We start from the raw sequence: 21,988 nt of genomic DNA, 5'->3' as shown, positions 1-21,988 counted from the left end.
TTTCGAACTCCTCCTAGATCGTGCGAAACTGGACATCTACCATCTCCAGACTGACAAAATTATCGAAAGAATTTTTATTGGATGAAAATTGCGCAAATTACGCACGATCAAATTTGCGTAGCTAGCTACAAAATCACGAACTTCGCCATATCTCGGCCAAAATAAATGCTATCATCGCGAAACTTCAGATTGTTTGTCATGACCCTCTGAGGCTCGCCAACCAATTTGGCGCCACAAGTACAAAAAGTTTATATCTCATGAACGGCTCATCGGATTTTTATGAAATTTTGAGGCCACGCCTACAGTGGGGTACTGATTGGTCAAAGTGGGCGTGGCCTATGGGACCCAAGTTTAGATTCAATATATATATTAAAAAAACCACATGCATGTAGGACCCTCAGGAGAAAGCAAGGCCGCAATACAAGTGTGGAAATGAAAAACAGTTTAGTGACTTTCCGTTGCGATTTGGCCAGAAACGTCAACATTGTGAGGCGAACAGCGGACGGTCCATTTCCTTGAATTCTTGGGGATTTAAGAAAAAAAAAGTTTTGGGCAAAAAATCCCCACAGTGGCTAAAGGGACGAGGTATGGATGCACTCTCGATTCCAGACACCAGCAGCGATGTTTCCGCTGTATTTAATCTTCTTTAACTTTATGAATCATCTTATGCTCTGTGTGTGGGCTTAGTGGAATCATATGTAGAAGATTTAATGCTTTAAAGTTATAAAAACGTTTGAGTGGAGGTTGCAGCGACGCCACCCCCCATTCTCACACACACACACACACACCCTCCCCCACACACACACTATACTGTCTTTCCCACTTTTTTCAACATATTATAGTAGGTCTTTTTTCCCGACGTACTATACTATGGGTTCAGTGTCTAGTGTATTGTCCTGCTTCCTTGCCTTTGTCTTTTGGATTGTTTGTGTGTGCCTGCCTACCTCTGGACACTTTTTGTTCTAAGTTTTTGTTCAATAAATTCCTCAACTCTGCATTTTGGGTCCAAGCCTTGCAATTGTCCTGACAAAAAGTCTAAATTCCAGTAGGTTTTGTTGTTTTTCAAGAGACAATAAGAGACGTAGAGTTTTGAACATGGTTTAAGAGGCTCCCACTCTGCTGCGTTGCAGGAGCGCCAAATGGCCACAGAGGTGCTATTCTGCCCAATAAAGCTTCAGAAACTCATTTAAACTCATAATCGATAACAAATAAATAAAAATGAGGAACGCTTCACGAATTTGCGTGTCATCCTTGCGCAGGGGCCATGCTAATCTTCTCTGTATCGTTCCAATTTTAGTATATGTGATAGCGAACTATCACACTAGCACCAAGGTCTGGAGGGGTATATATAGGCCTCTGGAGCCGGAGGAACTCTCCCACGGTTGGAGGAAACAGGCAGTAAAGGGGAGCAAACCCTGGCTGTATCTGGATATATAGCAACAGTAAGCAGAGGTATGGGTGCTGTGACATCTGGGTGTTTAGTTACCCAAAAATAGCAGATGTGACCCATATCTGACATACTTTGTCCCGTGTGCCTACTGAGTAACTCACAGGGACTGATGGGAAAACCATGCAAAGTAGCCTACGTCAGAGAGCCAGGATTGGTGTGCTGAAGGCAAGAGAACAAAAGACGTACTCACACACATCCCCTCCCCCCCCCCCCGGCTCACTGGAGGCACTTTGACCCCCCCCTCAGAAACCCCCGGCTGGGACAGAGAGGACGGGGGTGGGGGAAGACTTTAGGCGGTGCAACTAACAAAGAGAGAGACAAGGAGACACATAGGCTGCAACACGCTCTCACAGCAGAAGTAACAGCTTTCTTCCGGTAGCGTGCACGAAACAAGCCTGTAAACAGAAGCTGTGTGTCTGAGTCTGTGTGAGAGACGGGGGAGGGGGAGGAATTTAGGCTTTGTAACTAACAAAGGGGGAGAGACACGGAAACACACAGGCTGCAACACGCTTTCACAGCAGAAGCAACAGCTTTCTTCCGGTAGCCGAATACATTGTGGATTCCTAAAGCTTGTTTCTGCTGTTAAATTGAGCCTGAGAGACGGTTCACTGTGTGTGTGCTCAGGAGGGGAAACCGGATAAGTTCAAGTGGATAAACTGTTCTGTATTTTCAAAACCATTGAAATATATTTAATTTATTACTGTTGTAAACATTGTCGTTCCTTCCTGCTTCCTCTTTCCTGTTTACGTTTAAAAAAAAAACAAAAAAACAACATCTATCTATCTCTAGGTTAGTAAATGTGTGGCATTGACTATTATGACGGTAGAAAAGCTCAGATTTCCTAAAATAACATTTAAAAACTACTAAAAAATAAAAAAAATCCAATGCAGTTGCATAAACTCACCACCAGATGTCAGTCTAAGACCGTGTGGAGAGAGGGGCGCTGCTGTTGCTGTGGTCTGACTGCAGAACATGGAGAAAACACACAGAATATGTAACATTAGTCACAGCAACTTATTCATATTTGTGTACTTGATGTGCATTGTTGTAATGTCTAACAACTAATATATATAAAAAACTGACAGACGAGAGGTATAGTATGTCAAAAAAAAGTACATAGTATTGTACGTCAAAGACAGTATTGTATGTTGAAAAAAGTCATAGTGTAGTATGTCAAAAAGTCATAATATTGTCTCAGACTCAGGACACAGAATACCATCCGAATATCTTTAATGGAGGTCTTGGACAGGGTACAAAAAGTAAAAATTACAGAAAAACTCTGGAAACTTCCACCCAAAAATACAGGGAAAAAACTCTGGGAACTTCAATTCAAAAATACAGAAAAACTCTGGAGACTTCAAGTCAAAATAGTACTAATAAACTTAAAAGTACAAAGGCCAGGAGATAAACACAGGAAGATCTAGCACAGCAGCAAAAATGGGAGAGTCCATATGACATGTGGAGTCCTGTAGTGATGAGACCAGACAACTGAGCCATGGACAGGGTTCTTGTAGATGAGATAACGAGTTCAAACAGGCAACAGGTGAGGAGTGCTAATAGGCTGGGGATAGTGAACGATGATGCTGATTGAGATGAGACTGTGTAGTGGGCGTGGCTGAGGGAGAGCCCAGTGCCGGTGTGACAAATGTAGTATAAAGTCGAAAAAGTCCTAGTATAGTAGGTCGACAAAAAGTGGAAAAAGACATAGTATTGTAGGACAAAAAAGACTATTGTATTTCGAAAAAAAAAGTCATGGTATTTTATGTTAAAGTCATAGTATAGTACGTCAAAAAGTGAAAAGACAATATATGTCAACAAGTGATAGGGTAGCATTTCATGTCAACAAGTCATAGTATTGTATGTTGAAAAAATCCATAGTATAGTATGTCAAAAAAAAGACATACTATGTCGAAAAGACTATTGTATGTTGAAGAAAAGACAGTATACGATGTCGACAAAAGTCATAGTATTTTGACAAAAGACTATTGTATGTTTAAAAGTCATTATTGTATGTTGAAAAAAGTCAGTATACTCTGTCGAAAAATTGTATGTCGAAAAAAGTCATAGTATGTAAAGAAAAGGCATAAGACAGTATGTCGAAAAAAAAGATAGTATGGCATGTCGAAAAAAATATAGTGTCGAAAAAAGACTATTGTATGTTGAAAAAATCCATAGTATAGTTTGACCGAAAAAGACAGTATACTCTGTCGAAAAAATTGTATGTCGAAAAAAGTCACAGTATTGTATGTCGAAAAAAGTCATACTATGTCGAAAAGAAGACAGTATAGTATGTTGAAAAAAAGTCATATTATTGCATGTCGAGAAAAGACAGTATAGTATGTAGAAAAAAGATAGTATGTCGAAAAGGAGACCGTATAGTATGTTGAAAAAAGACCTAGTATTGTATGTAAAGAAAAGGCATAATATAGTATGTCGAAAAAAAGACAGTATACTATGTTGAAAAAAATCCATAGTATGTCGAAAAAAGTCAGTGTAGTATGTCAAAAAAAGTCATACTATGTCGAAAAAAGACCTAGTATTGTATTTAAAGAAAAGGCATAATATAGCATGTCGAAACAAAGTCGTAGTATAGTATTTCGACAAAAGACAGTATTATGTTTCAAAAAAGTCATATTATTGCATGTCGAAAAGATAGTATAGTATGTAGAAAAAAGATAGTATAGTATGTAGAAAAAAGTATAGTATGTTGAAAACAAGACAGTATAGTATGTCAAAAAAAGTATAGTATGTCGGAAAAAGTACATAGTATAGTATGTAGAAAAAAGGGATAGTATAGTATGGCGAAAAAAGATCTATTGTATGTCGACAAAAGACAGTATTTTACCTTTAAAAAAAGTCATAGTAAAGTGTGTCGAAAAAAAGATATAGTATGTCGAGAAAAGACAGTATACTCTGTCGAAAAATTGTATGTCGAAAAAAGTCATAGTATATATGTTGAAAAAAGTCATACTATGTCGAAAAAAGAGTATTGTATGTCGAAAAAAGACCTAGTATTGTATGTCGAAAGAAAAGGCATAATATAGTATGTCGAAAAAAAGACAGTATTATATGTCGAAAAAAGACCGTATAGTATGTTGAAAAAAAGTCATATTATTGCATGTCGAAGACGGTATAGTATGACGAAAAAGAGATAGTATAGTATGTCGAAAAAAAGACAGTATGGTATGTCGAAAAAAGTCATAGTATTGTATGTTGAAAAAAGACATAGTATTTTGAAAAAAGACATAGTATGTTGAAAAAAGACATAGTATGTTGAAAAAAAAGACATAGTATGTCGGAAAAAGTCAGTATAGTATGTCGACAAAAGTCATAGTGTATATATGTTGGGAAAAAAAGACAGTATTTCGAATAAAAACCGTATTGTATGTCGAAAAAAGGCATAGTATGTCGAAAAAGACAGTATAGTATGACGAAAAAAGAGTATAGTATGTAGAAAAAGAGACAGTATTGTATGTCGTAAAAAGTCATAGTATGTTGAAAATACACAGTATTGTATGTCGAAAAAAGACAGTCATAGTATGTCGACAAAAGTCATAGTATGTCGAAAAAAAGTCATAGTAAAGTATGTCGAAAAAAGTCATAGTATTTTGACAAAAGACTATTGCATGTTGAAAAAAAAGTCATATTATTGTATGTCGAAAAAGACACTATTTTATGTTGAAAATGGACAGTATAGTATGTCGAAAAGTATAGTATGTCAGAAAAAGTACATAGTATAGTATGTAGAAAAAAGACATAGTATAGTATGTTGAAAAAAGACAGTATTGTATGTCAAAAGTCGTAGTATAGTATTTCGACACAGTATTTTGCGTTTAAGTCATAGTATAGTATGTCGACAAAAGTCATAGTATATATGTTGAAAAAAGACAGTATAGTATGTCGAATAAAAACCGTATAGTATGTCGAAAAAAGATAGTATAGTATGTCGAAAAAAAAGACAGTATAGTATGTCGAAAAATTGTATGTCGAAAAAAGACAGTATAGTATGTCGAAAAGAAGTCATAGTATAGTATTTCGACAAAAGACAGTATTATGTTTCAAAAAAGTCATATTATTGCATGTCGAGAAAATACAGTATTGTATGTCGAAAAAAGTCATATTATAGTATGTTGGAAAAAAGACAAGGTATTGTATGTCAAAAAATATATAGTATGTCGGAAAAAGTACATAGTATAGTATGTCGGAAAAAAAGTACATAGTATAGTATGTCGGAAAAAAGTACATAGTATAGTATGTCGGAAAAAGTACATAGTATAGTATGTCGGAAAAAGGCATACTATGTCGAAAAAAGACAGTATTGTATGTTGGAAAAAAAGACCGTATAGTATGTCGACAAAAGTCATAGTATAGTATGTTGAAAAAAAGACATAGTATAGTATGTCGGAAAAAAGGGATAGTATTGTATGTCTGAAAAAGTACATAGTATATTATGTAGAAAAAAGGGATAGTATTGTATGTTGAAAAAAGACATAGTATAGTATGTCGAAAAAAAGACAGCTTATAGTATGTCGAAAAAAGATAGTATGACGAGAAAAGAGATAGTATAGTATGTAGAAAAAAAGACAGTATTGTATGTCGAAAAAAAGTCATAGTATTTTGACAAAAGACTATTGTATGTTGAAAAAATCCATAGTATAGTATGTCGAAAAATTGTATGTTGAAAAAAGACAGTATTGTATGTCGACAAGTCATACTATGTCGAAAAAAGACCGTATAGTATGTCGAAAAGAAGTCATAGTATTTCGACAAAAGACAGTATTATGTTTAAAAAAGTCATATTATTGCATGTCGAGAAAAGAAAGTATAGTATGTAGAAAAAAGTCATAGTATAGTATGTTGAAAAAAAGAGTATTGTCTGTCGAGAAAAGTCATAGTATGTCGAAAGAGACAGTATAGCATGTCAAATATATAGTATGTTGGAAAAAGTACATAGTATAGTATGTCGAAAAAAAAGACAGTATACTATGTCGAAAAATTGTATGTTGAAAAGAAGACTGTATAGTATGTTGAAAAAAGACCTAGTATTGTATGTAAAGAAAAGGCATAATGTAGTATGTCGAAAAAAAGACAGTATTGTATGTCGAAAAAAAGACAGTATGTCGAAAATACAGTATTGTATGTCGACAAAAGTCATAGTATAGTATGTCGAAAAAAAGACATAGTATAGTTTGTCGAAAGAGACAGTATAGCATGTCAAAAAATATATAGTATGTCGTAAAAAGGTATAGTATGTCAAAAAGTCATACTATGTCGAAAAAAGACAGTATACTATGTTGAAAAATAGTATGTAGAAAAAACTCATAGTAAGTGTCAAAGTCATAGTATTTTGACAAGACTATTGTGTTTAAAAAAAAGTCATAGTATGTCGAAAGAGACGGTATAGCATGTCAAAAAATATATAGTATGTCAAAGTCATACTGTGTCGAAAAAAAGTCATAGTATTTTGACAAAAGACTATTGTATGTTTTAAAAAAGTCATATTATTGTATGTTGAGAAAAATCCACAGTATAGTATGTCGAAAAAAGTAATTTTATTGTATGTTCGAAAAAGACAGTATTATATGTCGACAAGTCACACACACCCCACGTACACCTACACACACACCCCACATACACACATCCCCACACACACCCACACACACACCCACCCCCACACACACCCCACACACACACCACACACACACCCCCACATACACACACCCACAAACACCCACCTACACACACACACACATACACCTACACACACCCTCCCACACACACACCCCACACACACATCCACACACACCCCACACTCCCACCCCCACGTACACCCACCCCACACACACCCCCATACACACACACCCCACAAACACTCCCCACACACACACCCCACATACACCTACACACACACACCCCATACACACACCCACCCCATACACCTACACACACACTCCCACATACACACACCCACATCCACACACACACCCCACATACACACACCCACACACACACCCACACACACCCCCACACACCCCCCACATACACCCACTCCCCACACACACCTCACACACACACCCCACACATGCTACACACACCCCACACACACCCTACACCCACACCCCCACAAACACCCACATCACACCCACACACACTGTGTATGTGCACATACACCTCCCACACACACCCCCACATACACCCCCACATACACACACCCCCCACATACACACACCCCCACACCCACCCACCCACGCCACGCTGTTCTTAAATAATAGTGCAGTTTAAATATAGGGATGAGTGTGTGCTAACTGTTATAGATTCAGACATCTTCATCTTTACTGTAAGTACCTCTTCTCAATCATTTTCTATTTATTTCTTTTTATGTTGAAATATCTACTGCAGTATTCTGCTAATGTTCATTTATTTATGTAGATGGAGAATCCTACTTTCAGAAGGGCCCCACGCGGTCTGTGGGGGTCAAGAGGTCTAGGTGGTCCCTGGTCCTCTCAGACTACGTGGCTATCAGAGCGGCAGTGCTGGCCAGCCCGAGGTTGATGGCTCAGACAGACATCCAGCTCTGAGCTGAGCCAGAGGACCCTGTCTAAGTGGTAAGTTTAACATGAAGCTGTGTTGATGTGCTGTAATCTGTACTGTCATTTATCTTTTGATGAAAGCTCAAGAGTCTAAAAGCAGAATGTTTGTCTTCCAGGTTCTCTCGGCGCCAGAAACGGGGACCAGGCTGTGCTGCTGCAGGCAACTGGCATCGTGCCTGTGGCAGCACTGGCTGGGGAGCCTCTGCCTCCAGCAAAAGGGCTGTCCTTTGTCCAGGTGGGACAAGGACAGCCCTTTGACTACAACATCCCCGAGGAGCAGCCCGGCCCCTCAACAAGAGGACTGCCCCCTCCTCCCCCTCCTCTTCCTCCAGATGGGGAGCATCCAGGACCCTCATCTGGAGGCCTACAGCCCACTCCTCCACCACTGCTCCTGGGTCCTCCTCCTCTTCCTGGACAACTGACTATGTCCAGGACAACAGCGTACAGGAAGAGGAAGGCGGCCGAGGCTGCCGCTGCAGGACAGGGGCCGCCACCCGGGAGCAAACCCCGCCGCCAGATATTGTAGTACACCTGCAGATTGTGTGGCCAGCCCAAAAGGCTCGAAACTGGCCACACACGTGTGGGAGGCGTGGAGTACTGTGCAACTGCCGGGGGGAAATCTGTGGAGGAGTGGACTGCGGAGATGAAGAGGAACATGGCCAGAGACCCTGGGGGGCCGGGGCTGTGATTTATTTGATTTCCTTTTCTGTCTCCTCAGGGAAATATTTTGCCTCCACTCCTCCCTGGTGATCCTCCTGGCGACCTCGGCGTCAGTCAGGCCAACCATCCCGTGCTGCCCCCCCTCCAGCTGTGACCGCTTAGCCTCAGTGAGACGGCGGGCATCTCCCGAGTCCACCTCGAAGATGCAGTGAGACAGCTGCCTCATGAAGGGGGCGTACAGCTCGTGGGTCTCTGTGGTGACACCTGACGCGAAGCGCCGCATCAGGTGCCAGATGTCCAGTCTCACCACGAGCTGTCCCCAGTCCTGTGACAGAAGAAACATCATGTGGTTTCATTTTTATAATCTTTACATACGTGTGTGTGTGTGTATATATACATACATTGTAAATACAGTGTTCATGACGTTATAATGATCCTCAAAAGTATACATAATACTCCATCATATAATGTGAGATAATAAAAACTATTATTAACAATACTATTAACAGTGTCAGTTTCACACCTGAAACAAGGCAGCTGTCTTCGACACGCCGTCTCGGCTGCAGCAGTCACGATCCACGTAGATCAGCTGGGGGGGTTGTACCCCGGCGAGTCGGTACCGCCTCATCAACCCGGCCGCCATGGGGGACAGGCCCTCGGTGCCCTCAGAGCAGGTGAGGACACTGATGAGGACCTGCCCGTGCTCGTTACCTACGTTGGTAACCCAGGCGGCCGTGTCTTCAGCGGTACCTGCGAGCTTTTTCGTCACCTTAAGGAGAGAGATTCTACATGTTATTGCGAGTCCATGAACACACAGCTGTGCTGTACAAGCAGCTCTATGAAAATATTAAACTGTCACAAACTTCACTTACCTTCTTAGTGGAATCCATCTTAAGGATGGATCCCAAGGTGGACGTGATCCTGGCCTTGTACTCCTCCAGCCGCGTCAGGATGTCATGGCTGTACACAGTTAACAGCCAGACGGCGGAGGGGAGAGGGGGCATCTGGGGTGGTGGTGGGAACTGCCCCCTCACCGTGCACAAGGCCAGGAACTGCTCGCACACGCCGAGGTACGCGATAGCTCTCCGCATCCAGGCATCCGAGTGCGCCTCCCGCAGGGTGTTGCACAGCCGAGAAGCACTGTTGCCCAGAGTGCGAGACCTCAGCTGTGCGACCACCCTCAGGTCACAGGACAGCCTGCAGAAACAAAACAAACATCATATACAGCAAAACATACAGTATATACATCATAGTATATAAACATACACTGATATTTCTTACTTGTACGTAAGTACAGCTGGGAATTGGCAGCTGTAGGTGGGGGACAGCTGCCTGATGATGCCCTGTGACCACCCTCCGACCTTTCTTCTTACACCGACGGCACTCTAGGTACTCAGTGGCCATGAGATACCAGCCGTCGATGTCCAGGACCCTCCGGATGGTCCTGTACAGCCCAGCCTTTGTCATGGTACCGGTGCACAAAGGCTGGGGGCATGTCAGCTGCAGTTGCCAGATCCTGTGTGGCATCCACAGGAACAGCCGACATGCAAAGAAGGGGTCGGGGGAAGCGGGAGGCTGGGTGTAGATCGGCCGGGTCTGGGGAGGGTACCACCATACGTTCAGCTCCTTGATGAGCTGGGACCTCCCCTTGCTGTTCCTGGTAAACAGCACCCGGCCGATCCACTGCTGCTGCTCTGCAGTGAGAGCTGCCCGCCAGGACGCAGGCAGCAGCTGGAGAGATGACAACACAAACACACAGGACACTTTAATATCTAAAAAGGAAAAACACTGTATGTGTGAGGGCAGCAGAGAGGCCCGATATGTTTTGACAGACATGTATATGTACCTCAGAACTGCCAGCAGAAGGCGGGGGAGGGAGGACGGCTGGCTCCGTCAACTCCTGCACTCCAGGTGGCGCGGGACTGGCAGCTCCGGGATGTGGCGCGGGAGCTGGTGTCTCTGCCGTCATCTCCATGGCTGCTGGAGGTTGCAGGGGCTGGTCCTGGTCCTGCGTGGCCTCCAGCAGCTCCTCATCCGTGGGCTCGTCCACGGCAGAGACACCAGCCCCCTTCTGTGCTGCTGAGGGGGGAGGAGGTGGATGCTGCAGGAGCGAGAGAGGGGCCTGTACGTCTGAGGCTTTAAGAGAAATAAAATGTTTCAGTAACACGAATGAATGAGATTGTTGTGTTAATCTTCAAATGTATAGACAGTACATTGCATATACTATATATTCTTTGCAAAAACAAATTCAGGCCCACATTCAGCCAAGCTGCATACAAAAACTACTACTGAAGCTGAGAAAGCGGGGATGAGACAAACTGATGAAAACAGATTACAAAGGTTGAGTGAGTGATGCAGACAGCAGACAGATTACACAGGTCTCTAAAGGATGAAGAAGAAAATGTTACTCTACACATACAATGATTAGGGATGTTATGATTGATTGGCCAGCATGTTGGTTAGTGATTTGAAATGACACCACATAACCCGATTTAACACAAACCTACCTGTCGTTTCCTCTCCTCCTCTGATTATGGAAACAGTTATAAGCAAAAATAAATACAACGGTTAACAGTGAATTCAAGTTTCATCGTCATAAACTATTTGCCAAATTGTAAACTATCACTTGACTGTTTACTTACACTTCTCCAAGTCAACTACCGCCTTGACCAGCTCTTCATCCGAGGGCTCCTCGGTGGAAGTGGAGGGAAGAGCTGGTCTGAAGGGCCGGAAGGAAGAGGCTGTAATCACACAGACCAGAACATTATAAAGTGATCGCAGGGAATACAATAGTATAAATGTTTAACTTTGTATTTTGGACTTACCTGGAAATACAGGTAATTTAGCCTGCATTTCCACCGCAGACAGAGAACGCCGCCCAGAGACAAAGGCCGCAAGCGCAGAACCAAGAGGCCTATAACAAAAACACAACAACATTTATAATGAGACAACATTACAAACACATCCAGGTACATCAAACGGACAGCTTTACAGTGAAACACTTACTGTGAGGCACTCCTGGCTCTTTGGCTTGCGGCCGAGACAGAGGCTTGGCGGCTGCTGGTGGTGGTGGTGGTGGTGGTGGTGGTGGTGGTGCTGCTGCTGCTGGTGGTGGATGCAGCAGCAGCAGCAGTTGTGGTGGACGCAGCAGCAGCCCTAGCTCTCTGTCTGTCTCTGTTCCTGACATATTGGACGGCGTTCTCCATCTGCGTGCCGGGAGCTGGCGCCTTCCTCCGGAGGTAGTTGATGAAATCTGCACAAATCAGAATTTTTCACATAAATTCTTCACACCGGTGCTCAGTACAGCAGCTACATTTATAATGGAATTAATAATGTTTTAACAACTTACCGGATCTTTTTGGAGTCCTCAGACTCGTACAGGCTCTGCAGGGTCTCAAATTTAAAGTCCCCGAAGCCAACAAGTGCTTGTCCCTCCTGCCCGGGCTGGAGGGACTTCACCCGCGCCTCCTCGAACGCCCGGTGGAACCTGACTGCTTCTGAAAAGTCAGGGTACGCCGAGGAGTAGCGGGTGAAAGCATCCTGTAAATTCACCAAGGGAGGTTAAAATTGTCATCAGATCATCCCTCTTTTAATTGCTTTGTATGAGTCAGACTGAAGTACTCCACCTTGTTGGCCATCAGCGGGGACTGAGACCCTGTCCTCTCTCGCTCCTTCTGGTGGGAGGCCACCAGGTTGACGCTGTAGCCCACGTCATTCTCCAGCAGCCAGTGGAAGGTCCTCCCCTGGTATTTCCCAAACTGGACCTTCCACCGGCTCAGGATGAGGGTGGCGTTTGCGGTGTCGCCACCCTCGGAGTTGACGTGGGCCCAGGCCTCCGCATCCACCTCCTCTGGCTTCTTGGCCCTGTAGGGGCAAGGGCTTGGGCCTCGGCCGAAGCCTTCAGCAGAAGGGTCCCATTAGGGGCCCTTCTGAAAGTAGGATTCTCCATCTACATAAATAAATGAACATTAGCAGAATACTGCAGTAGATATTTCAACATAAAAAGAAATAAATAGAAAATGACTGAGAAGAGGTACTTACAGTAAAGATGAAGATCTATAACACATAGGATAACAGTTAGCACACACTCATCACTATATTTACACTTGCACTATTATATTTAAGAGCAGCATGGCATGTGGTACTTACAGTAGAGATGGCTGTCTGAATCTATAACACAGAGGATAACACAGCACACAGTCATCCCTATATTTACACTTGCACTATTTTATTCTTTATTCCTTTTTTATCGGAGCAGTTTCATGACATTATCACAGATATTACGACATCAAATATCTATAAAAAATAAAAATTAGGCAGCATACACTTAGCGGCTAGCTAACATGCTGACCCAGGTAATGGTCTATAACACTGTGGCTAACAACACTCCCCAAAAGGACCGTAAAAACACCGCGTTAACTCGGTGTGACTAATGTCAGACAGAAATATGAGTTCGCTAACTGGACTTAATACTGTACTGTCAACACTCTTGCTAACAACACTCAGATATTCCCCAAAAGGACCGTAAAAACACCGCGTTAACTCGGTGTGACTACTGTCAAAAAGTGTCTACTCGAGTGTCACTGTCGGGTCCCGCCGCCGGCTAGCTAAACATCATCGCCACTGTAGCAAGCTACTGTCTGTACTGTCAACAACACTCAGACATTCCCAAAGGACCGTAAAAACACCGCGTTATGTCGGCGTGACTAATGTCAGACGGCGATACGAGTTTCTACAGTGTTTTGCACTCATATTTAATACAAATATTAACAACAGTTTACTTACTCGGCTGTCGGGTCCGTAACATACGAATGAATGACGGGGCTCGCTAAGCGAGAATCCAAGATGGAGGATGAGAATGTTTCACTTGAAACAAATAGAGCATCTGATTGGATGAGGTCGGGAGCAAAAAGCGGGTCTCGTGTGATTGGGCGAGACCTTGAACTTGGAACAAGGCGCACGGTTCTCCGATTGGTTGAAAACTTGGAACATCTTGAAACACTTGAAACAGAGAAGAAGCTCACCCAGCGCAAAAAAAAAAGATGTAAAGTTATTCTCTGTCAAAGTGACGTCAAAATGAATGGCAGTCAATGGGATGCTAACGGGATGCTAACGGGGTGATGGCTTGTTAGCATCAGAATGGCGCCGTAGGAGCTACGCGTTCTGGGGAGAAGCTGACCCCCCCTGTCTATAGCTGGTGATGTCTTGAAGGCTTCTCCACAGTGCTGTAGAGTAGCTTACTCAGGTAATATGTTAATAGGTGACTTTATCTTCTACCAAAGTCTGTTTCTGGTAACATACTTGTACTTTTACTCAAGTATTGCTTTCAAGTACCTTTTACAAGACTGTATTTGACTACACTTTGTCTGTAGATGTCTCCTAAATTCACCAAAAGTTAGTGTTAGATTACGCCTCATTTGCCTATCTAAACAGAACATTTCAGAAAACTTTCAACACATAAAATAACTCTCTGCGTTTCTGTCTCCAGGTCTGATTAACGCTGGAAAGACGGAGGAAGGCTTTGGCTTTTTTTTCTCCTGTAAAGTGGAAGAGTTTTGGTGCAAGAATCTGAAGGAAACCTGATCGCAGAAACAGTTCAGAGAAGAAAGAGGTCTGCCAAAGGGGGGAAAGGGTGCGGAGCTGCTGATAAACTGTTGCATAAGCTAAAGTGTCCACACACACACACACACACACACACACACACACACACACACACACACACACACACACACACACACACACACACACACACACACACACACACACACAGCTTCTTGTTTCGTACACGGGAGGTTCTGGGTGGGTCAAAGTGCCTCCGCGGAGGAACCTCTCAGCCGGCGGGAGGATCTGATCACTTCACACACTTCCTTCACTTCCTTCACTAAGTGTGTGAACGTGTGTGTGTCTGCAGTCAGGATGATACTGGAGCTGCTGCTGTTCGCTGCCCTGCTAGTCGGAGGCTATTTTCTTCTCCACATGACTTTTCTCAAGCTGCCCAGATGTAAAAGTGCTGTAAAGCTACACGGGAAAACCGCCATCGTCACTGGTGAGTTCACTTTCTGCAGAGCAGATGATTACACTCTTAAAACTGACTGAAACTATTACAAATATGCACAAAACAGCTGAAACGGAACTGATGGCGGAGAAAAACTCGCTTTATATGTGGAAAGACGTGTTTCTACACAGTCAGGAGACATTTTAATCAGAGGACACTTATTCTGAAATGCCTGAGGGATTTAGCTTAGAGTTAGAGCTTGTGAGAACTTGTTAAAACCATTTAAAAATGGAAAATATGACCAATTGTCTCACAGAATAAACAACAAGAGATGAACTCTCCCCTCGGCCACCAAAGTCCCAGATTATAATCTACAAGGAATTTGAACCACTAAACGTATGACGTGGCTCTGTCTTTAAGGCGTTTTCACACATGACAGTCCGAACCAAGGTCGGAACAAAAGGTTGATGTTTCTGTTACATCTCTACATTTGATCCGCTAACTTTTGGTTTCACACTGCAGTTATGCAAGCACACTAAACTGACTGCTGCTCTCTCCTACTGACTGCTGCTCTCTCCTACTGACTGCTGCTCTCCTCTACTGACTGCTGCTCTCTCCTACTGACTGCTGCTCTCCTCTACTGACTGCTGCTCTCTCCTACTGACTGCTGCTCTCCTCTACTGACTGCTGCTCTCTCCTACTGACTGCTGCTCTCCTCTACTGACTGCTGCTCTCCTCTACTGACTGCTACTCTCTCCTACTGACTGCTGCTCTCCTCTACTGACTGCTGCTCTCTCCTACTGACTGCTGCTCTCCTCTACTGACTGCTACTCTCTCCTACTGACTGCTGCTCTCTCCTACTGACTGCTGCTCTCTCCTACTGACTGCTGCTCTCTCCTACTGACTGCTGCTCTCTCCTACTGACTGCTGCTCTCTCCTACTGACTGCTGCTCTCTCCCTACTGACTGCTGCTCTCTCCTACTGACTGCTGCTCTCTCCTACTGACTGCTGCTCTCCCCTACTGACTGCTGCTCTCTCCTACTGACTGCTGCTCTCTCCTACTGACTGCTGCTCTCTCTCTACTGACTGCTGCTCTCCCCTACTGACTGCTGCTCTCTCCTACTGACTGCTGCTCTCCCCTACTGACTGCTGCTCTCTCCTACTGACTGCTGCTCTCTCCTACTGACTGCTGCTCTCTCCTACTGACTGCTGCTCTCTCCTACTGACTGCTGCTCTCTCCTACTGACTGCTGCTCTCTCCTACTGACTGCTGCTCTCTCCTACTGACTGCTGCTCTCCCCTACTGACTGCTGCTCTCTCCTACTGACTGCTGCTCTCTCCTACTGACTGCTGCTCTCCTCCTACTGACTGCTGCTCTCTCCTACTGACTGCTGCTCTCTCCTACTGACTGCTGCTCTCTCCTACTGACTGCTGCTCTCTCCTACTGACTGCTGCTCTCCCCTACTGACTGCTGCTCTCCCCTACTGACTGCTGCTCTCTCCTACTGACTGCTGCTCTCTCCTACTGACTGCTGCTCTCTCCTACTGACTGCTGCTCTCCCTCTACTGACTGCTGCTCTCTCCTACTGACTGCTGCTCTCTCCTACTGACTGCTGCTCTCTCCTACTGACTGCTGCTCTCTCCTACTGACTGCTGCTCTCCCTACTGACTGCTGCTCTCTCCCTACTGACTGCTGCTCTCTCCTACTGACTGCTGCTCTCTCCTACTGACTGCTGCTCTCTCCTACTGACTGCTGCTCTCTCCTACTGACTGCTGCTCTCTCCTACTGACTGCTGCTCTCTCCTACTGACTGCTGCTCTCTCCTACTGACTGCTGCTCTCTCCCTACTGACTGCTGCTCTCTCCTACTGACTGCTGCTCTCTCCCTACTGACTGCTGCTCTCCCCTACTGACTGCTGCTCTCTCCTACTGACTGCTGCTCTCTCCTACTGACTGCTGCTCTCCTCTACTGACTGCTGCTCTCTCCTACTGACTGCTGCTCTCTCCTACTGACTGCTGCTCTCTCCTACTGACTGCTGCTCTCTCCTACTGACTGCTGCTCTCCCTCTACTGACTGCTGCTCTCCCCTACTGACTGCTGCTCTCTCCCTACTGACTGCTGTTCTCTCCTACTGACTGCTGCTCTCCTACTGACTGCTGTTCTCCTCTACTGACTGCTGCTCTCTCCTACTGACTGCTGCTCTCCTCTACTGACTGCTGCTCTCTCCTACTGACTGCTGCTCTCCTCTACTGACTGCTGCTCTCTCCTACTGACTGCTGCTCTCCTCTACTGACTGCTGCTCTCCTCTACTGACTGCTGCTCTCTCCTACTGACTGCTGCTCTCCTCTACTGACTGCTGCTCTCCTCTACTGACTGCTGCTCTCCTCTACTGACTGCTGCTCTCTCCTACTGACTGCTGCTCTCCTCTACTGACTGCTGCTCTCCTCTACTGACTGCTGCTCTCCTCTACTGACTGCTGCTCTCCTACTGACTGCTGCTCTCCTACTGACCAATCAACTATCAAACTGAAAAGTCAGAAAGTCCAGACCAAATGAGGTAGATGTGAAAACGCCCTTAGAGGAGCCCTGAGTCCAAATGTTGGACTTTATTATTCTATATCTATTATTTGACCTTAAAAGCTCATTCCTAATGTGTGAACTGTACACTCTCAGAAATATCAGTGTATTAAACCTTGTGTTGTCTTCCGAGTTGACCACTTGTTGTCCTTCTGGCTTTTTTTCTTCATATTTTTGACATATTTTCTGACGATTTCATTTCTTTTGAAATGATGAATTATTTTTACTAATATATAAGAGGAAGGTACAGTATGTTGATGGATAATTACAGACGTGTATCTCAAAGTTTTAATTATATAAAGTAGTGATCAAGTACTTGCAATTGTACTTAACGTTTTGGGTAATTTGGTTAAAAAGAAACCCATATTTCTCTCATAGAGGGTCAACAGGATGGTTAACACAACCTCACTTTCACAAAGTTCATGAGGAAGATCCTGTGATTCTGTCAAAAGCTTAAACACGTCAGCTGTTGTTTCCACGGTCAAGTAATGAATGTAAAAGTCTGAATAAGAACCCTGTCTGTTTATGAGCATGTTCTCTCTGCTTTTAGCCTGAAGGAAAGTCACTGTGTGATACTAAATAGACGTGTTTTGGGTGGAGTGTCACTAACTGGGCTCCAGACCATTTACAGCCATCAGGCACTTTAGATAACTTAACATCAGATGGAAATGTTCCAACAACTGCGGCTTCTTTGAGAGCCAAAACAACTGTTTTTGTGTGAAAAATAACCTTAAGAAAAGCTAGAAAGTGGACTTTGATTGGTGTGTCACACATACTGTTCTCAAGGTGTCCCTTTCCTGCACAGTAGTAGATTAATGTATCTTAAAATATGGACATAAGTTTCTTAATCTTTTACAGAATGGTGTTCCCTAATGATAAAATAAGATAAATGTTATTGTCCCTGAAGGGAGATTAGTTTTGGACTCTGTCCGTTGGTGTGTAACTTCCTTTATTCTTCCTCACCTTACTTCCTGCTCTGCTCCCGTCAGAACTACTACGGCCACTAGACGGCGCCGCCACTAGAAACCTCAATATAGGTCAGAATGATGCTGGAAAAAACGACCTATGTGGGCGTTTTTGGGGAAGGAAAGTCTCTGAATGTCTATTAAAAATGTCATTGAGATCCATCCAATAGTTGTTGAGATATCTCTGTCTGAACCAAACTAGTAGACGGACATTTCCATCTGTTAACGGCTGTTAAAACTGTCCTCTCTGATACTCTGTCCTCCCTCTCCAGGAGCAAACACCGGCATCGGTAAGACCACAGCGATGGATTTGGCCAGGAGGGGGGCGAGGGTGATCCTGGCCTGCAGGGACAGACAGCGAGCCGAGGCCGCTGCCCAGGAAATCATCCAGGTAAAGACAAAGATTCAGCAGACACACACATGCCGGTCCTGCTATTCTCTTAAAGACACCAACGCAGTATTAACGTCAGGCCACTTACGTCGGCTACGGTGAAAGCTCTGCAGGACCATGGATCAGACTACAGACAGCACTGTGTGTACGGCTGATTTAGTGAGACATAAATAAGACAGGAGTGATAATACCTGTATGCGACTTCCGAGTACCAATGGAACACAGTATTTGCTGTAAGTGTTTGGTTGTGTTTTCTAACCTGTGCATGTTGTTGTTGTGTTCAGGAGACGGGGAACAGCCAGGTGATCTTCATGCAGCTGGACCTGGCCAGTCTGAAGTCGGTTCGCTCTTTCGCTGACAACTTCCTCCGCTCCGAGTCCAGGCTGGATCTGCTCATCAACAACGCCGGTAAACAAATAGTCACATATTAAAACAAGGGTGTCTAACTCAGCCTCTCTTTTTAAAATAAAGATTTGAACTGTTATTACAGAAAGTCCTTTATTTCTAATGTCCCCTGATGTCCATTTTTCTTTAGTCTTTGTGTTAAGCTATGCTTAGGATGTGGGCTGTAACGAATGCTGCATGATGAATCACATAAAAATCATTATAAATGTGCAGGGATGCACTGAATCCAGGATCCAGCTGAATATTGGGCTTGTTGACGGGGTTGGGTTTCTGCTGAACACTACGCTTACACTCTCCGCGCTACGCTGGTCGCCGTAATGACGCCACCGTTGATTACAGGAAGGTGTTTACGTAGGTGGAGCTTCAATGCAGCAGGCTGAGAGGAAGTGGAAATGGAACTGGTGAGCAGAAAAAGTGTTGTTTGGCAGTACTTTCAGTCAAAAGAAGGCCATTCAAGTCCAGCTACATGTTCAATCTGCAATGCTGATTAGTCTGGTGGTGGCGAGGACCCTAAACAATACACAACATCACCGCTGTTACAACATCTGGTATGAAACATCTGGAAGAATACGAGCTGAGCATGAAGGAATCTACAGACAGCAGCCAGAATGCAGCAACTTCAGGTACAGCAAAGGAAGGACAGTCACTGCTAAAAACTGGTGTTAACCAGACGACCATTACCCCAAAAATCTGGATGCAGTTTCTAAACGTGCTAGAGCGTAACCTACTTTAGATTTCACTTGTTTGACTTCAGATGTCTCTATTAGAGTCCGCATCGGGCCACATTTTTCTGTCTGATCCCAGCCCGCGTCCTACAGGCATTAAAGGTCCCACGACATGGTGCTCTTTGGATGCTTTTATATAGACCTTAGTGGTCCCCTAATACTGTATCTGAAGTCTCTTTATATAGACCTTAGTGGTCCCCTAATACTGTATCTGAAGTCTCTTTATATAGACCTTAGTGGTCCCCTAATACTGTATCTGAAGTCTCTTTTATATAGGCCTTAGTGGTCCCCTAATACTGTATCTGAAGTCTCTTTTATATAGACCTTAGTGGTCCCCCTAATACTGTATCTGAAGTCTCTTTTATATAGACCTTAGTGGTCCCCTAATACTGTATCTGAAGTCTCTTTTATATAGACCTTAGTGGTCCCCTAATACTGTATCTGAAGTCTCTTTTATATAGACCTTAGTGGTCCCCCTAATACTGTATCTGAAGTCTCTTTTATATAGACCTTAGTGGTCCCCTAATACTGTATCTGAAGTCTCTTTTATATAGGCCTTAGTGGTCCCCTAATACTGTATCTGAAGTCTCTTTATATAGACCTTAGTGGTCCCCTAATACTGTATCTGAAGTCTCTTTTATATAGGCCTTAGTGGTCCCCTAATACTGTATCTGAAGTCTCTTTTATAGAGCCAGTCCCACAATGAGCTTTCCTTAGGATGTGCCATTTCTGTGTCTGTAGCTTTAAATGCTATTGAGGAGGAGAGGGGGGGGGCAAGGTGGAGGGTGGGGGTGTGGCCTTGACCAGCTGCCACTTTGCTTGTTTGAAAGCCATGATGTCTCTCTGTCTCTCTCATGGGGGGGCCAAATTCTCTGGGCGGGCAAAGCAGAGAAAGGGGAGGTAACCTTTCCCCTTATGACGTCATAAAGGGAAGATTCCTGATTGGCCCATCTGAGCTTTCATTTTCTCAAAGGCAGAGCAGGATACCCAGGGCTCGGTTTACACCTATCACCATTTCTAGCCACTGGGGGGCCATAGGCAGGCTGGGGGGACTCATATTAATGTTAAAAAACCTGATATAGTGAATTATTCATGCCATGGGACCTTTAAGATATTTCTGTCCGAGCCCAACTCTCAGACTAACGACACATGTCCGTTTGTTTGTGTGGAAGCTTTCATTAAACAGCTGGAGGAAGGCTTTCGGAAATGTCAACAGATGAGGTCATCAGCTCACACGGGGCAACAAGCTCACGTTAACACAGCACCTACAATAATCAGCTGTTGTACATTTAAAATGTTCAATGCCTTATCACGCTGATGTGACCGAGCCCGACCTGAACCAGAATATCATTTCTAAATATCTGTCTGGGCCAGGTATCCATCTTCTATTCTCTGTCTTCTTAGTTTGAGTTATTTTGATGTGGGATTTGTTTTAAACATCTGTTTGTTCTCTAATATAAAATACAGTTTATTTAGTCTGACATGTCTGTTGTTAGTCAGTTTATAGAAATAAAGGAAGATGTCTTACTTTACTTTAGTCTTTGTGCTAAGCTAGGCTTAAGAAGTGTGCTAAGCTAGGCTTAAGAAGTGTGCTAAGCTAGGCTTAAGAAGTGTGCTAAGCTAGGCTTAAGAAGTGTGCTAAGATAGGCTTAAGATGTGTGCTAAGCTAGGCTTAAGAAGTGTGCTAAGATAGGCTTAAGATGTGTGCTAAACTAGGCTTAAAATGTGTGCTAAACTAGGCTTAAGAAGTGTGCTAAGATAGGCTTAAGATGTGTGCTAAACTAGGCTTAAGAAGTGTGCTAAGCTAGGCTTAAGAAGTGTGCTAAGCTAGGCTTAAGAAGTGTGCTAAGCTAGGCTTAAGAAGTGTGCTAAGATAGGCTTAAGAAGTGTGCTAAAATAGGCTTAAGAAGTGTGCTAAGCTAGGCTTAAGAAGTGTGCTAAGATAGGCTTAAGAAGTGTGCTAAGATAGGCTTAAGAAGTGTGCTAAGATAGGCTAAAGAAGTGTGCTAAACTAGGCTAAAGAAGTGTGCTAAGCTAGGCTTAAGATGTGTGCTAAGCTAGGCTAACACTTCCTGGACCACTCAGATTAAAATAACATCTGACTTGGAGGCTCCATCAAATCTGTTCAGCTGCAGCTTGTAGTTTGAAGTGTAACTGAGATGTTTGTGTCTTCAGGTCTGATGAACGGCGGTAAGACGGAGGACGGTTTCGGGATGATCTTCGGCGTGAACCAC

At 43.9% G+C, this 21,988-nt stretch overlaps 3 protein-coding genes, 1 long non-coding RNA gene and 1 other non-coding gene across 5 annotated transcripts in view; 1 reads left to right on the top strand and 4 right to left on the bottom strand.

Moving 5' to 3' along the window:
• Positions 1 to 1,214: 1,214 nt before the first annotated feature.
• On the bottom strand, positions 1,215 to 1,320 carry LOC144535782 (U6 spliceosomal RNA). Its single transcript, XR_013503697.1, has one exon. It is a non-coding gene; the product is annotated as a U6 spliceosomal RNA (small nuclear RNA).
• Positions 1,321 to 7,699: 6,379 nt separating this feature from the next.
• On the bottom strand, positions 7,700 to 9,891 carry LOC144535660 (uncharacterized). The gene is made up of 3 exons (XM_078278211.1): positions 9,573 to 9,891; positions 9,224 to 9,469; positions 7,700 to 9,025 (listed from the first exon to the last, which is right to left on the bottom strand). The coding sequence occupies exons 1-3, from the start codon at positions 9,789 to 9,791 to the stop codon at positions 8,405 to 8,407; spliced, it is 1,086 nt and encodes a 361-aa protein (XP_078134337.1). The 5' UTR covers positions 9,792 to 9,891; the 3' UTR covers positions 7,700 to 8,404.
• On the bottom strand, positions 9,807 to 11,441 carry LOC144535662 (uncharacterized). The gene is made up of 5 exons (XM_078278212.1): positions 11,343 to 11,441; positions 11,208 to 11,227; positions 10,547 to 10,836; positions 9,982 to 10,431; positions 9,807 to 9,897 (listed from the first exon to the last, which is right to left on the bottom strand). The coding sequence occupies exons 3-5, from the start codon at positions 10,673 to 10,675 to the stop codon at positions 9,886 to 9,888; spliced, it is 591 nt and encodes a 196-aa protein (XP_078134338.1). The 5' UTR covers positions 10,676 to 10,836; positions 11,208 to 11,227; positions 11,343 to 11,441; the 3' UTR covers positions 9,807 to 9,885.
• A 1,130-nt stretch (positions 11,442 to 12,571) lies between these two features.
• On the bottom strand, positions 12,572 to 18,952 carry LOC144535727 (uncharacterized). Its single transcript, XR_013503688.1, has 4 exons — positions 18,884 to 18,952; positions 12,850 to 12,870; positions 12,742 to 12,756; positions 12,572 to 12,649 (listed from the first exon to the last, which is right to left on the bottom strand). It is a non-coding gene; the product is annotated as an uncharacterized LOC144535727 (long non-coding RNA).
• The window catches only part of LOC144535726 (dehydrogenase/reductase SDR family member 13-like), a 9,533-nt gene continuing 1,986 nt past the window's right edge, over positions 14,442 to 21,988 (top strand). Inside the window, exons 1-4 of the mRNA XM_078278332.1 lie at positions 14,442 to 14,746; positions 18,506 to 18,624; positions 18,909 to 19,032; positions 21,930 to 21,988. The exon at positions 21,930 to 21,988 is cut by the window's right edge and continues 268 nt beyond it. Of these exons, the coding sequence (XP_078134458.1) occupies positions 14,617 to 14,746; positions 18,506 to 18,624; positions 18,909 to 19,032; positions 21,930 to 21,988 (432 nt within the window). The 5' untranslated portion in view covers positions 14,442 to 14,616. The remainder of the gene's footprint in view (positions 14,747 to 18,505; positions 18,625 to 18,908; positions 19,033 to 21,929) is intronic.

Source organism: Sander vitreus, chromosome 20 (assembly GCF_031162955.1).
Source record: "Sander vitreus isolate 19-12246 chromosome 20, sanVit1, whole genome shotgun sequence".
NCBI lineage: Eukaryota > Metazoa > Chordata > Actinopteri > Perciformes > Percidae > Sander > Sander vitreus.
Note: the sequence above shows the minus strand (reverse complement) of the source record. Positions and strands in the feature narration are given on the sequence as shown.